A 17,236-nucleotide genomic window follows, 5' to 3' on the forward strand; every position below is an offset into this window, starting at 1 on the left:
TAACATTGCTGATATTTTCCTCACTTGACTGCCTCTAACCCTTCGCTTCACTACCAGTAGGAAAAACAATCTTGGCCAGAACATGAAAAAGCAATAGGGGAAACTGCCACATAGTGAGCACAAACAAGTCTGCGGCTCGGATGAGTGCCACAATTATAAAAGCCCAAAAAAGCAACAACTCACCATCTCCCTTCACCAAGTGTAAAGAATGTGTTCGTCCCCGGCACCTTGAATCTTATTTGAACACCAGGCACCATGCCAGGGTTTGTGCTTTTAAGAAAAGTTCACTGCAACATATCCATGTTTGAAGATACAAAACTCTTCCACTAATGAAGACAACCGAATAAATTATAATCAGAAAATAAAACTTGAGCTGTTAACTGCAGCAGGTGAAAAGTTTGGATGAGCTACTACCATGACTATTAATACATGTTCAGGGATAACAAATGTGTTTACACTTTGAAGAGTTGTATATATATTTCATATGTGGCAGACAAAAAGTAGGTGTCTGTGGAAATATTCAGTGACCGGACTCAAAGGGAGTGATGAGGAGAAAAAACTTGACTCAGTGTTGGATACACAAGCATGAACAAGTCTGGTGCCTTGAAAAGTAGTGTCTTTAAAAACACGGTGTAATAAGCAGAAAGCCATTAACACAACTTGAAAAGAAAAACATTGGGATGGACAAAACTTTTTTAAATTGTTGCACAAACAGACAATTTTTCCTGATTGCAGTGGCTAAGGGTGATTGCTCTTTTAAAGGTGACAAACCTGCTGTTCCACAGCTGAAATGTCCTTAAGTCAATACAATTATCTCCAAGTGTGTTCCTTTTAAGCAGGCCGCAGCATACAGTCAATGCCCCCCTGCACTCAAGTATAGAAAATGGATTGTTTGCCAATATGTGTCTGATGTTGATTCACACTGCACATCACCCTTATAGGAGGATTTAATTAGCACTTGGCCACAATGATTTGAAACATAAGAAAATACCATAAAGTGACCCCCTGCCTCTTCTTTCTCTGCTCTTCCTTTCTTTGGACCATCTGCCACAGAGGACCTACATCACCAGGGAGATTGTGGCCACAGACGGAGGCAACAGGAGCAGTTCAGTGGAGCTGGCAGTCACCATCACCAACGTGAAGAACCAGCCTCCACAGTGGGAGAAGGACAGCTACAGCGTGGTCATACCGGAGAACACTGTCAGAGACACGCCCATCGTGGTAGGTTGGGGTTTGAGTGAAGGGGGATGTTGTGGCTTCATCAAACATGCCAAAACAGGACAGTTAGAACAAAGCTGGGTGGATTCACCTGATTGGAACCATCATTACAACTATGGAGGTGCCCTTGAGAAAAGCCCTTAGCACAAACTGCAAAAGGAAAAAAATAGGCACGTGGTGGAATTTTCTCATTAGTGAAGGTCAGAAGAAGAAAAGATGAGGCTATTCAAAGTGGACTGTGAGTGTAAATGGTTGTGTGATGAACAGATAAACATCATGATGTGTTAGAGGAAACATGAATCTACCATGGAACTTTCTGGGGTTTTTTCCACTGAGGCTATAAATCAACTGAGAAATAATAAGCACTTATTAGTGCTTTTCATTAGTGAGTCTCCCCTCACTGGCTTTTTGAAATAATGAAGGATTAAGATTCTTACGTATGCTTCGTACGGAATGTCCTTGATTTAGATAACCTATAGTAAAAGTTTAATGCTGGTTTTCCACAGGGCTTGCCTCAATGGAGTTGATCTCCAACAGGGCACTGCTCCATCTTCGAACCCCGCTGAAAGCATCTCAGATGTGCAGCGTCTAGTTTTCAAGAGTCCACTACAATGCTCAGATCTTGTGGATTTGGTTATTTACCTCAGGCTACATTGTTCCAGTTTGCAGATGTCTGAATGAGATGTTTTGATTAAAAAAAGGATCTTATATTTTCTGCTTTCCTGCTTGTGGTTTGCCCTACTCATCTGCTTGAGACAAACAGACAGCAGCTCCTGAAATGCCCTGCTTTGTATCTAGTAAAATCAAAATAATTAACCAGAGTGACTGCTATCAGTTGTGTTTGCCCCATGAAACCTCTAGGAATCACAGCTGAAAGAAAATGCAGACCTTCAAAGGTATCTTAAAGGTGGGCTGGAGCACAATGACAATCATATACAATTGTTTTAGATCTATCAAATATAAGGTTGCAAAGGGGTGGAAAAATTCCATTAAATTTCCATGGGAAGTTAAGCTGGGGAATTTTGGAAATATTCCAAATTGTAAACTTTCTATGGGAATTATGGGAATTAACTGGGAATTGAGGGTACTTTAATGGAAAGGTATCATATCCAAGCATAAATATCTGTTTTGCTTTAAGCAGACATCCACCCAAAATAATGCAATTAAAACAGATTTATTTATAAGTAGGACTTTATCAAGTGTTAAATATTTTATTGGACCATCAATTATTTACTTGAAGAACAAAAACATGAATGTTGAGTTAAATATTACTCATCCCCCAGACCCAACCCATTCAGAAATTAACAACAAGGGAATCCAAACTTATCAGCTAGCTATCTACTCTATGAATACATTTATATGTGATAATTGTAAGTTAAACATTAGTGCCATACATCAAATTTGTTAAATATATTACCACATAATATCATCCAAACTTACTTCACTTTGTGAACTCCACAGGCTCAAATGTGTGGCTTCAATAGTCTTGTGCTCTGGGCTCAAAGGTGTAGTCTAGGATTCTAGAAATCATCTGTGCTGCATGTGATGGAGGAATGCACAGTGCATGTAGGGGGCGTGGTCTCAGCAGCCCTGCATAAACTATGTTGCTATGTGCATGGGATTGAGGAATAGCATAGATATTCAACTGTACTTGCATGAAATCTTGTTGTTTTAGTCACGATTATGCTAAAATATATTTTCCCCAACTATATTTAAGTTCCCTATTAAGAGCCAACCTTCAATTTAGTAAAGTCCCCCTGCTTTATTTAGTTAATTCCCATAAATTCACGTTAATTCCCATGGAAAGTTTCCAACTTTGAAAATTCCTGGAATGTTGCAACCCTAGTCAAATATAATATCATCCTCTCTTGTGTGTTTTGTGTGCTTGCTGAAAAATGGCAGTGTTTACATGCAGGCATAGCGCTATATATGACAAACATAGAAATGGCCTTGTAGCAAGGAACATTATAGTTGCATGCAATACTCAGCTAACTTTCAGTTTGCCAAGATGAGGTTGGCGAGTGTTTGGGGATATTTAAGAGCTTTGCTGTCTGGAGATGATGTGCTGACTCTGGGTAACAGTCTGGTTTGTTTGCGTGTTTGCTTTGCGACTGAATCTGTGATGATAATTTGCAGACCCACAGCCTAGCTAACAATTGTTACATTACTTGTCGCTGTTCACTTTTTGCTATTTGCTCATATTGTGTTTGAAAAGTGTGTAATCCAAATACATACATCAACATGGCCCACCTCTTGATTACAGCCTATTCATTGGTGAGGCTTCACAATGTGTGCAGTTATGATTGAACCCATAAACTGCATGTGATCCCAGGCATTGCCTTTTTCAAACCACTAACGCATGTTCAACTAATTGACCATAATTTTTAAGGATCTCTTGTAAGCAATTGTCTCAATCAAAGTTGCTGATGAACATTATGAGGGGAAAGACTGAAATAAAAGGGCGGAAGGGAATCATTTATATGGAGAAGTGTTTGTGTGTGCGTGTGTGTGTGTGTGTGTGAATATGTGATTGTGAGAGATATGGGGAGAAAGAGGGTGAGCCTGTTCCCCTCAGTGCAGTGAGTTAATCAATATAGCCGTTCAGTGTTGGTTTTAATGTTATGCAAAGATGTGATTACTCTCTGTTGGATGTTGTAGCTCTACCATGGAAATTGGAGGTTTTTATGGCCTGAATCTGCACACACAATAGTCAGGCAGGTTTGCCAATTCTGCATGCTTGATAGGATGCCTCATTATTGTAGCTGCTGGGCTTCGCAGGTTGAATAGAAACAGCTAGGTCACCCACAGAAAAGCCGCATCACGTCCAGGATGGCATTTTTGATTTTAATTGGGGTGTTTATGGCGTCAGCTTCCACTAGCCTCTCCTTAATTAGTTTAGGGAGAACGCCGAATGAGGAGTGTTCCTTTGATCCCACTGGATTTCAGCGGGTTGTTGTCTACTTAAACAGTTTGAGACTCACTGCCTTACATTTAAGTCTTCCTTATTATGGGTGATAAACTTTCTTTTTCTATTTAAGTAAAGCGTTTTTTCACTATCCAGTAAGCACATTTCAATGGACGCAGAACAGCAGCCGTCTTCTTTTTCGTCACTGTCAGTCAGCATCTCTTCCAGCTCTCAGGGATGGTAATTGGAAACATGCTGTCAGTTTGTAGAACTTTGTTCTGTTGGTTATCTGCCACTTACAACAAAAAATGACTTTTTAAAACATAAAAGTAAGAAAATAAGCAAAATATTTACCAAAATAGGGGAATGGTATTAGGGTAATAAGAAAATGATCATTGTGGATTCATATTTCTCTTCAGTTATTATTATCATAGGACAGCTCCTGGAAAGCCAGTCAATGTAGCTGTCATTTGTTGTGTTATTCTACATAATCTGTAAACAAATACCAATTCACCAGAGTGGTGGTATCCATGGAGATTTGCTGGATCTACAGACCAAACAGTCACACATATGTGAGGGCTCAGTAATATAAACATTTCCTTTTGTCTTGACATTTTAATGGACAATGCTCTTCTTTTTTTTTGTTCCAAACAGACCATCAAAGCCACCTCTCCACTTGGGGATCCCAGGGTGACTTACAACCTGGAGGACGGAATGGTCCCAGAGACCAACATGCCAGTTCGCTTCTACTTGACCCCAAACCGAGAGGACGGTTCGGCCTCCATCTTGGTGGCAGAACCCCTGGACTACGAGACCACCAGGAACTTCATGCTGCGGGTCCGTGCGCAGAATGTCGCTGCAGTACCATTGGCTGCCTTCACTATAGTCTATGTCAACGTTACAGGTGAGTAATTTTTCTACATGCTGTTTGTTTATTTACATGTCTTGATGGTGTCAGTCTTAGACTATGAAGGGGGAATGAAAGCATAGTTTTGAAAGGTTACATTGTGTTCTTGTGTAACTCTTTGTATTCCACCAAAGCAATGCTAACATAATTTATACAAACTCTTTCAAACACATTAGAATATCATGAAAAAGTTAAACTTTCATATTGCTTCTTTCTATATTCATCTCATGTAAAGTAGAATGGTTTTAGTTTTGATGATCATGGCTCATAGCGCAAGGAAATGCGACCAAACAAGGACAAGTAATATCCTGATCAGCAAACCATTTGGTGGTAGTTTTGGCGCTGTGGACAGGTGCTAAGTCACGCTGGGAAAGAAAATCTGCACCTCTATAAAGCTTGTCGTCAGGTGGAAGTATGAAGTGCTGTAAAACCTCCTGGTAGACGCAATGTTGACGTTGCACTAGATATAACACAGTGGACCAACACCAGCAGGTGACATGGCACCCAAAGTCAACTTCTTGGATTCTGTTCCTCTCCACTCTTCCTCATCTCTCTAGGACCTTGATTTACAAATGAAATGCTAAATGTACTTTCAATCGAAAAGAAGACTTTGGACCATTGAGCAACAGTTCTGTTCTTCTTCTCCTTAGCCCAGGTCAGACTCTCCTGATCTCTCTGGCCCAGGAGCAACTTGATATTAGAAATATGACAGCTGTAGTCTCTTTCCTGTAGACTTCTGTGTGTTGGCTCTTGGTGCACTGACACCAGCCTCAGTCCACTCCTTGTGAAGGTCTCCAGAGTTCTTGAATCACCTTTTCTTGACAATCCTATCAAGACTGAGATCATCCCCTGTTGCTTGTTCACCTTTTCCTACCACACTTTTCTCTTCTAGTCAACTTTACACCCATATGCTTTGATACAGCACTTGACCTTCTGTGGCTTCTTGTCTTCTGGACAACTGTCAAGTCAGCTGTCTTACTCATGATCGTAGTTGCGTCTACTTAACTAGACCAGAAGATACACTGTATAATTCTGTTTGAATAGTAATTCACTTCAAGTCTAAATGAAATGTTCTAACATGCTGAGATGATTCTGTATATGTTTTTGTTGTAGGCCATGATTATCAACATTGTAAGGTGTGAAATGCTTTAGTTTCTCAGTCAGTGTGTAACATGTGGTTAGCTGTGTTTTGTGCAGCTTTGTGTTACTGTGCTCTAAAGCAGTATGACTCCATAAGGATGAATGAGCTGAAGACAAATTGGGAGTCTGATGATTGTTTTTTGATGTTTGGGCTATAAGCTAATGGATGAAAATAAAAGATTTTTCTACATTAATTTGCAAGAAAGGCTTAATGGACTTTTTAGAGCATAAATAACAGAAGCTTGCCCAAGAGCTTTTCCAGGCACCACTTATTCACAGACTGAATGACTTTAGGAGCCAGCTTTGGGTCCAACAGCTCATATATTACCAAAAGTGCACTCCCAAAACACATTAATGACAAGCATTTTATCAAGTTTTAACATTTTCATCTTAATTCACTATGATAACATATATTTCCCAATATGCTCTTTGTTTTTTTGTGCATTAATGGCTCTTTCTAACATTCTTATTTAACACTATATTCATTTAAGACTTTAAATGTATAGTTTGTGGCATTTTACCTTTATTGAGCAGTGACAATGGGAAGCCAGACAAGAAACAGGGGAGAGGTGATTTGCAACACTGTGTTTCACTGTTTTCAGTGTCAAAGCAGTGACAGCTGTAACTGTGCTGCCATGCAGAGTGAACCATAGACATGAGACGCCTTATTTTATCAGACATGGTCATATCCTGTAATGCAGAAACATACAATGTCAGCGTTTTGCTCAGGTGAAATATCAGTATTTGATTTTGACTTGTCAATACTACCCTAAGTACTTCAAACAGAAAGCAGTTCCCATGCTGAATATCCAGACCCCTGAGTACAGATATAATTGTATTGTATACATTTTTAAGTTTCAGTGTTCTCTTTACTTGGAGTTGCTTTAAACTTTGCATTCTGAAAATGCACAAATCCAAATTGTGTGCAGAACTGGCCAGCTGCTGTCAGTCTGTCGGTTAGCTTTTAGAGTTCCGAATATATACTTAAGCCCGATGCTCCAACTTTCCTCAACACTTATTTAATCACAGACTCAGAATCTCACTCTGTTATCTCTCATCTTTGTCCACGAGCACCATTTTCACTGTGTTCTCTTGCTATCTTGTCCATCAGTATTTTGCAGTGGTTCTAAAAATGGTTATTTCAGTCCGTCACTCTGTTTCAGTCAGTTCTGAGCCCGTGGTAACAAGGCTTTAATCGCCACCATCACTGCTAAATGGTGGTGTTTGCTCGCCCCTGACCTTGCCTCTGAGAATTACTCTGCCTGCACCACATGCTCAAAACTCCCCTGCATTTAATCCCTCTGCAACATGCACACTCACACACACACATGCTCACATAACTCACACATTAATCCAGCGAGAAATAATTAATTCAAACAGACCCTCTCCTTTCCCTGGCCCCCTCCTATCCCAACTTCCCTCTCTCTCTCCTCCTGTCGCTCGCCCCTCCTCTCTCTTATCTGTCTTAATAAGAAAGCTCTTTGACTCCTCCAGAGGCAGTGCAGCAGAGGGAGGCAGGGGGGTCTATAATGGATTTAAGGCCCCATTTTTAATTCATGGATTAAGACATTTGCTCAGAGAAGAGAGCAGGAAATAAAATGGCACACGGAGCAGCGATAGATTTAATGTGTTGCTCTGTTCAACTAACTTTTGTAATGCTTTTAGTCTCCAATCAATACTTTTAAAATTTTGCTCTGCGTTTCAGGGAAACTCTGGTTTACGCTCTTGTTGATCTGCTTTATCTTTGTGAGGCATGTAACCCTCTCTGTTTTTTCTCTCCTCCTGATAGTGGTTCAGGGTGATAAAAGACTCATTTTTGGTCCATTATTGATTGAACAAGTACTTGTTTTGATCCTCATCATCATCATGCCAAGAGGGCTTTGCTAACACTACAAAAGCCTAAAGAGCATCAGTTTATCAACTGTTACTCACAGTAAAAAGCTCTTTTCATTTAGATCTCTTCAGGCAGTGCTTACTTTGGGTTTCCCACTTATTGACAAAGTCTTTACATTTTTGTGTGTTTGTTTTATTTATTTATTTAATTTACTTTGTATTTGCACACTGACTTTGTACTGCATAAATCAGCTTTAATGTTAGGAGGATCAGTGAAGTCCTGCCTTTATCTTTCCAAAGCCACATCCTAGCATTACATTGATTTCTACCTCTATTCCTATGTGGATATCACACGCCATTAGTTGCAACTGGACATCAACAATCAACATGCTTTCTACCTGGATTGTAGTAGCAAGTGAAAAAGATCAGACTGATCCTTTATGCTCATATTTATATATATTTTTAAGCAGAGTTCTCCTGAGCTGCTTTACAGGTGCAGTAATCCAAAAGGACCATCCATCCTCCTGCACTGTGACTGAGTGTGTAACGGGGTTGCATTGAGGCTTTGTGAATGCTTCACCTTCAGTTCACAACACATACTATAACAAATTCTAAGTCTAGTAATCTGGCTACATTATGGTTTAATTTCAACACATACATAACATTTTTGAATTAAGTTTATTACTTTTACCTTATTTATGATAACGTCAGTTAACATAATGTAAAGTTTCGAAGACAATCTGGCAAATGGACTTGATAGAAATAAATATTGGCAAAGACATATGTTTCACATGTCCTGCAGACAGAAGTTTACAGTTCATAAAGTAAATAAGTATCCAAACCTAGATGTCCTTTATCTAAATAGTGTTGCTTTCGTCAGCAGAGTCAATTTTTCTCTGTAGTGAGTTGATGGCTCTAAGGTCCAAAAGACGGCGAACACAACAAAACGTGATTGATACCCATGGCTATCTGTGCATAATCTCATACTGCTTGTTGCTTGTTGATGAAGGTCTAATATCACCATTAGTTCAGAATCCTACCTGACAACACCTTAAAAATGTTGAAGCTTTTCCAAAGGCCAATGATTGTCCAACAATAGGTATCACTACTGTTTTATTTTGATATACACACCCTATAAAGTCATTTTGAACAAACTGGTTTAAAGGTATCTGTCTGGTTGATGTTGAACAGCGCTGCATTATTATAAAGATGCAGGGGCCTGTGTTGGCAGGAGTTTGTTGATGCATGTACCGGTGAGTTTGAGTAACAGATCAAAGAGTTTGAAGCTTTATCAAAAGCCAAAAAACTCTCTACAAATTAAAATACTTTTATGCTGCAATTTACTACCCTGGAATATTATCACACAGGTAATTATTTCATCCTTTGTTACATGCTGGTGAGGTAAACAGGAGAAGTATGCTTTTTAAATTACATAGAAATGTAATAGGTGTTAGCACTTGCCAATATTTGGTTGGCTAATGTAGAGCTTTGTTGGATGATGCTTCAGTACATTTTGGCAAAAGTTGAAATAATTATATGTCGTTGTGTTGTTGAATTTGTTAGAGCCAAAGAGAAAACACATTTAAGAAGAAGAAGATTATATGGACTCAGCCTTAGTAAATATTCACAATCTACCAGGTGGATTCAGTAAATTCATTCAGTCGATCTAGCTTAGATCAGGTTAGTTTAGGTGTTTGGATGAGCTAAACTCAACCAGCTGACCCATTACTGACTATAATGCAGATAGACTATAAACAGAAGATGAACAATCTCCATTCAATCTTCAGACTACAAACGGTTTCTGTGATCACTTATTAACAGTTTTGTCAAAGAAGATAGGGTCTGGTAGTAGTTGATATTTCTGTCGTCATCTGTCTTTAGGATGCTCTTAACAGGCTAAAAGTGTCTGATGAAATCAACCTCAACTTACATCTGCAACAGGATCAAAATAAAGGGTAAACACTCAGAGCAACACCAGTAGATGGTATTCTTCCACTCTGTATCAATTAATGAACAGTTTCCAAACTCTGAGCTGTCTCCAGAACCAAACCCGACACAGAGGCCCCTGAGAAAGCTGAGTACCAGAAAAGAGGCAGATAGTAACAGAAGTGAAGAAGCAGGGAGCAAAAACTGAGCTGAAATTGCCTCTGTACTCTATAACGGTTTCATATAAACCCTTTTGGCATCTTCAAGTCTTCATACTGTTCTTGGAGTCACCCCTCTTACATAACTTTCCCTGAGACAGATCTGAGGTATAAAGTTTAGTGTTAGGCCTTTAAGTCAAGATGAGTTCTCCTTCTAGCTCTACATGGTTATCATTCTGTCCAATACTGGCAGATGGAATCTTGGAGATTGCAAAGCTAACATGACTGCTATTTGAAATGTTTGCGTTTTATTCTGAACGAGACACCTTGCCCTCTATTTCTTTGTCAGCCCTAATTTGTCCCTCTCTTTTGGAGCAGGCTTGCCTCGTATCTCCTTTCTCCTCAAAGTCAAATGTTTTGACATAACACAGTCTGCATCCTTGTAGCGTACAGGATTTAACTGGTTATGGAATATTCTGTTTTTCTTTTGAAAACTGTTAGTAATTACTCCCCCAAAAGCAAAACATACTCATGAAAAAACACTATTGCCCACGACAATCTAAACTATGAATAGTTTTATTATGTATTTAATGAGATCTGGTCAGGAAGACTTTTGAAACATGGTTTATGCTGCAATGTTATACAAGTATGAGCCTTTTCTATGATTCCTTTACACAGGGCAAACTTTTAGGGAACATTTAACGGTTTCCCACCGTGTAATATATGATGCATACTGTTTTGGATAAAAATATTCAGACAGTGGAAACAAATGTCTTCACACAGAATCATTATTTTAATGATGATGAATCAAATAAAAAATTAAGAATTATTGGTTTAAGGCAGTGATGAGAAAGATTCAACATTTTGTGATGTTTGGACTGTAACGTCAGTGCAACAAAGGTTACCTACTTCATGATCCAACCACTAAAGGCTGATTTATACTTCTGCGTCTCCCCTACGCAGCAGGGGCTGACGCGGACATGAGCCCCACATACTTGTGCGTCGATGTGTCCGTGTCGCGCAGCAATTCTCCTCCAAAACGCCTGAGGGCAGTGCGGTCTCTCTGATAGCCGGTCGCCTGCTTCCGGTCCCGCTACGATCTCTGTTTACTTTTCCACAGAGATTCAGAGCGTGTTCTGTTAATCTACAGCTGATACATGTTGCTGTTTATCATACAGACATGATTACATGAAGAATAGAGAGGAGGAGATGAAATACACGGACGATGTGCGGCCGATGTCCGGGATCCCGGAAGTGCTGTGAATGCGGGAAAGACAAAGCCGTCGAGCGGGCCAATCACAGAGCTTGTGGTCTGCGTCGGCTCTACGGGGAGTTACATTTTGGAGGAGGTGCACGTCAGCTACGTGCGTAGGCCTCTGCGTAGGTACGGGAGCTACGCAGACCCCCGGCGTAGGGTACGCCGTTGATTCAACGCAGAAGTATAAATCAGCCTTAAGCCTCCAAGTCCAAGTCATTTTAAAGGCAGGTTGACCTCAACCCGGTCTAAACATTTCTGTGACATATCCAGTTGAATAGGCTGTGCAGCAAATTTCAGTGTCTCTAATTCAGTGTCACAGCCCAAGTCACACTCAAAGTGACAGAAGTGTACAGGTATGTAAGGAGACACTCAACCCACGATTCGATTTTGGTTCACAATACAATTCACTCAAAATTCTCTAACGATTTTCAAGAAAAATGGATTGAACTCAAAATTTAAATAACTATTATTTGATTTCAATTATCAGATATGGACAGTTATAATATATATTTGTTTTCTTATATTTCTTTGTAAACAAGGTAATCTTTTTTCATTTTTAAGGTGTGTTGTAACTCAAATAAAATAAACTCACACTTTTTTTCAGCACCTTGCAAAAAAACTAAAATCACCGTACATAAATACCTTGTTGGAAAATTTCAGAACAATTCTAGAGAAATGGAGAGTGAACAATTCCCAAGTGAAACATTAATTGATAAAACAAATAAGTTAAATCTCTTTAAATTAGGGATGTAAATTATAAGTATTTTCGGTGATTGATCTTTGGAAATGGTAACGATCAATTATCATTTAATCATTAAAAAAAATGTGAATGTTCTCCAAGTCAGAAATAATGACAAATGTGTTTTTCCCCCTAAATCAAATATTCCTTCATGACACTGTTTATATTACTGACGGTATTATACAGCTAAGGATCATATTGAGGTGTTCAAAATGTTAACACGCTGAATATCAACGTGAGGAGCAGGCTTATAAATAATCTCTGTGGACTCATGGTCATAGAGTGAAGACTCAGACTACAACATGTGGATTTACTGCAACATGACAACTGAACAGAATCACATTTGGACTCACAGTGTCCAGTTTTCTCCTTCTTATTGGGAAAAATAAACATTTAAACGTGGTATGGTGTCAGCCTGGCGCGCAACCGGGTCAGAATCAGTCCGGCGGCGGAGACAAAAAGCGCTCGTGGAGACCTGTCACTCAGCTGCAGCCCCCAGCTGAGCGTCTCCGCTGTGAGCAACACCTTCAGTCAGCTGATTCTGAAACATGCTTTAAACTTAAAACACATCCACTCAGGGAGTGACGAGAGAGCAGCAAGAGACTTCATGATGTTGAACAAGCGGAGTATACTGTAATGCAGATAGCGCCTTCTACTGTTTAAAAATAATATCCAGATACAAATTATGTTGAATCGATTTTAATCCACCCTTATTTGTATTGATATTTTACCGTCTTGCGATAAATCCTTACTTCCCTAGCAGTGTATAAGGTCTATGTCCTGCAGCCATGTTGATATTATTGGTCATTGGTGCTCTGCAACACCTTTACTTTTGCACAGGATGTTATTGTTTGGGGTTGAGGTGATGGATCTTCATTTCTCAAGCTCTGGTGTTGGCAGCCAGATCACCAGGTTACCCCTTAACTCAGGCCATCATCATTACCACTGCAGTGTAGACATAAATTAGCCAAATATGAATGAGTGAATCTGTCTGATGTGATTTTTGAAACAAGTCTGATTGGCCTACAGTCTGAACAACATTGTTATACAAAGGTTTTTAAAATATTATTACCTGGAATTGGGAGCAAGTTCAGTTAAAGGTCTAATGGGAGGGATGTGACTCATAGAGAAGCAGGTGGGATTTGATGTAAAAACTAAAAAAATGTGAACTTAGATTGACTGTCAGTGGTGTTCTCAGAAGGGTTGGGTGATATTTTAATGACAGTTTAGTTATAATTATGTGAAAATGATGAAATAAATTTAAAACATGAAGAGAAAAGACATCAGAAACGACATTCGCAAGTGTCTATGCAACTTCTCAGTGTTTGTGTTTTTGTGTATTTTGAAGAAAGAAAATGTTTTGTTTTTTTAACTCTAGTTTGAATACAAGGAAAAAAATCTGATCTATAGAACTTTTCTTGTTTACTGCATATAACTGTTCCTTCAAGTCTGACGAGGAAGGCAAACTGATGGTTAAGTAAGTGCACAGAGTGTCAGTGACCAAGCTAATTGAACAGCAGTAACTCTTAAATAATGCGCATGAGCTCATAAACATGGATCAACTTTTGTTTACAGAATGAGGAGAGAGCATTGGACTAGAAATAAAGCATGTGCTGAAGAGTTTAATGGATCCATCCATTAAATCTATAGTCAACTAATGTATTGCTAAGTATACACGGTTGACTGGAAATAAGCTGGCCTGGGGAACAGCTAGACTGATCTCACCACTTTATGTTGCAGGTGTTGGGCAACCTCCTCAGTCACACTTGATGTTTTTATCAAATCAATCAAGACTTTCAATGAAAAGCATTGTTTTGGGGGAATCTTAAGCTAACTCTGTTGTCTCATTGTGTTTTATTTCTCTGACAGACGTGAATGACAACGTCCCATTTTTCACTTCCTCCATCTACGAGGCCTCGGTTACTGAAGGAGCAGAATCGGGAACTTTGGTTTTTCAGGTTTCAGCCAACGACCTTGACTTGGGTCTCAATGGCAAGGTAAGAACCTACTCTAACATGCACACACAAATGGTTATAACATTGGTAAAGTTTTCAGCATAGTCAGTGGAAAGAGGTATGATCAGTTCTTCCTTGCTGGGTAAAATAGTAGTCATTGTGTTCAAGCACCTGTTCCTCTGTGTAATTATGTCTGCCCCAACCCCCTACCGCCCAGATCTCCTACTCCCTGCTTGAGGATCGCAGTGGTGACCACCAGTATTTCCGGATCGATCCAGAGTTGGGTTTCATCTACACGCAGACCATCTTTGATCGTGAGACCAAAAGCTCATACCTGTTGGAGGTTCAGTCTATGGATGGCAGGGAATCAGCACGGCCTGGCAAACATGGGCAGCCCAACTCAGGTATGTAAACCTGATATTCAACTGACTTCAGCTGAGCACAGACTGAAGTGTCTATGGTTCTTCAGCAGTAACTTATCAAAAGTCATTGAATTATATGAAGGTTAAAATGTGAATTAGGACTCTAAAACATGGGAATCATCTGACAACATGTACCTTCTACGCTCAAATGATTTGCCAACCATTCATCTCTGTGTTATTGACATTTTGCGTGGCATCACAACTATTTTGAAATTAGGGTTGCAGATCAGCTTATAAATGGCTGCTGTTTGATCGCTACTACCTGATTCTTGTCTATTTTTAATGTCTTGAATGGGCTTGAGGTCAGGGCGAGATATAGTGAAGCTTTTGCTATTGAAGTGGTGAAGCAGATTTGCCTCAAGATGAGGCATCCAATGATACATAGTCTAATTGCCAACTGAGACCATGTCCAGTGATAAATTCATGACATGAAAGCCATCTACAAGCATACGTTTGGTTATAATGCTTCCAGTCATGTAAAGTTTTGGGGCTACCAACTTCACTACAACAGCCGTCTGTGGCAGGTACAACTGTACAGGGGTTCTCAATGCAATCTGATAATCCAGTGATGACTGTGTGTTTTGATAGACCAGTTGCTCTTTGAGGTAAAATGAGCTTCTTCTTGATTCATTTTACATCATTAAATTGACAAACGAGTCAAGTAACTGGAGATTGATCATAACGATACTTCCAAATGGTCAGGGGAATAAACCACTACTATAAATCCTGCATTGCATATAAGATATGCATTAAACATTTATACAATGATCCAGCACCACAAAACAAAATACAAAAATGCATCCCTTTTCCTCTTTGATATGCCATTGTTCCTAAACTGGGAATATTTTGCAGGTAATACATTTGTTGATCTGTAATCCTGGAAATACAATATTTTTTTTTTCATTTATCAAACGTCAATAAGCTCTCTAACCCAAATAACTCCATTGCAACTCTTGTTAATTCAGATTACATAGATGTAATCTTGATTACACGTGCCAGTCAGCTTTGGTTTGAACAGCTGAATCAACGTAATGGGTTTGCGAATATGTATGTACTGTATGCTGTAGTCACTTTATTTAAGATGACTCTTATTAATTAAGGAGTTGTGGAAATTGCATTAATAAGGATGACACATGAGATAATAGTGCACAATACTTGTAAACAAGGATTGTCTATGCATTTAAAAGTAACTGAAATTTGTCTTTGTTACCAACATGATTTCTCATTAGGAGTTTCGTTTCATGACAGCAAAACTTCGCAGTGGCAGTTTGAAACAAGGCATGACTTGACCGGAAAATGAATCACTTTCTTTCTTGAAATGGAAACAGACTGATGTGAAAGCAGATATGACTCAGATTCTTCCATATCAGAGTTGAAATCCAGTGTATACATATATTGTGGTGGGTGTTTTATGAACTGAAAAACATGACAAGCACCAAGGGGGAGGAAGCTGCAAACAGCTGCTCTGTAGACGTCATTTAAGGCTCCAAATCATCATTGAAGGCAGTAATAATCTCTGTTTTCTCCTTACTTTCTCATTCCCACATCTGCTCCTGTCTCACCATTGAAGGACCAAAGGCCATTTTTCTCTTTTAGTCTGTCTCTTTTGCTGCCTCTCTGCCTCCATCCACCCATTTCTCTCTCATTTGCTGCCAGATGAAATGCATACATGCTCCAATGGTAGAATGGAGACACAGAGAGAAGAGCAGATGTTGAGGCAGATGGATGGATGGAGAGAGGTGTTGACCGAAAAACAAGACAGACGAGGATATATCTTTAATAAATGTATCATAGATTATTAACATATTTTTTCTCTAGGTTTGTCACACTGTGACATTTGGGGTAACATAAATACCAGTTAAATATTAAGCAGAGCAGAGACTGCACTGGAGCTTGGGGAGTGATTGTATTTATTTATTTATTTTTCTGTATGATATGAATATTGAATGAGTTGGCACGTAGAAGGATGGGTTACTAAATTAACACATACTTATCACAGATACACACATCAAAACACACTCTGGGATGTATTAATTTGCAATTCTTGTCAATCTCTGATAGAATGATTTCTAAAGGGAAATCGTGTCAGAGTGGTGTGAACAAACTTTGCTTAACAATCTGTAACACCTGTTATTGAAGAGTCACACACCTCCATCTCCACCTAAAGAAAACGCCTCATTTCTATTTTAACATGATGAATAATAAACACAAACACATGAACGAAAGAAGGTTTAAAAAGCCACAGCAACAAACCAGGTTGGCTCGTAGTCTTTCTTATTTGAAAAACAAAGCAAAGTGCCAAACCACATCCAAACTGGGAATAATATTTTTCCTCCAAACATAACAAATAATACATTTTTAATTATTTAAATCTGGTTTATCCCCTGATACCCTACGTGTGTGTTTTCCTGCTCAGATTGAGCTGCCTTTTGTTACACATGGTCAAATCCTGCTCTCAGAGCTCTGGTACCGCAGTAAGAAGTTGTTTTGACCATAACAGAGTTTTATTTGTATAACCAGAGCTGTTAATCCCCTCTTTGAAGTCTAATTTTTTATTACACAGAGGTAATCATTATACAAGATTTTGGGACAGTGATGGGGCTAGAATGGTTGCTTTCGCAGAGTCTTACTGTACTTTGAATCTTTGTAGGCTAAATGCAGGACTACTGTTGTTAAAATGGTACTGCTAAAGCTGTAGTTCCTCTAGTGTCCACTTGAGGATGGCTTCAAAAGCCAAGGGATCTCTATAAGTCACCATTTCAAAATACTGAGCTG

General features: G+C 39.2%; 1 protein-coding gene across 1 annotated transcript in view; it reads left to right on the plus strand.

Annotated features, from left to right (window-relative positions):
* Positions 1-17,236, plus strand: part of si:ch211-186j3.6 (neural-cadherin) — a 351,776-nt gene that overhangs the window by 113,160 nt on the left and 221,380 nt on the right. Inside the window, exons 12-15 of the mRNA XM_034679695.1 lie at positions 1,054-1,221; positions 4,778-5,027; positions 13,954-14,081; positions 14,257-14,443. Of these exons, the coding sequence (XP_034535586.1) occupies positions 1,054-1,221; positions 4,778-5,027; positions 13,954-14,081; positions 14,257-14,443 (733 nt within the window). The remainder of the gene's footprint in view (positions 1-1,053; positions 1,222-4,777; positions 5,028-13,953; positions 14,082-14,256; positions 14,444-17,236) is intronic.

The sequence above is a fragment of the Notolabrus celidotus genome, chromosome 3 (genome assembly GCF_009762535.1).
Source record: "Notolabrus celidotus isolate fNotCel1 chromosome 3, fNotCel1.pri, whole genome shotgun sequence".
Taxonomy (NCBI): Eukaryota; Metazoa; Chordata; class Actinopteri; order Labriformes; family Labridae; genus Notolabrus; species Notolabrus celidotus.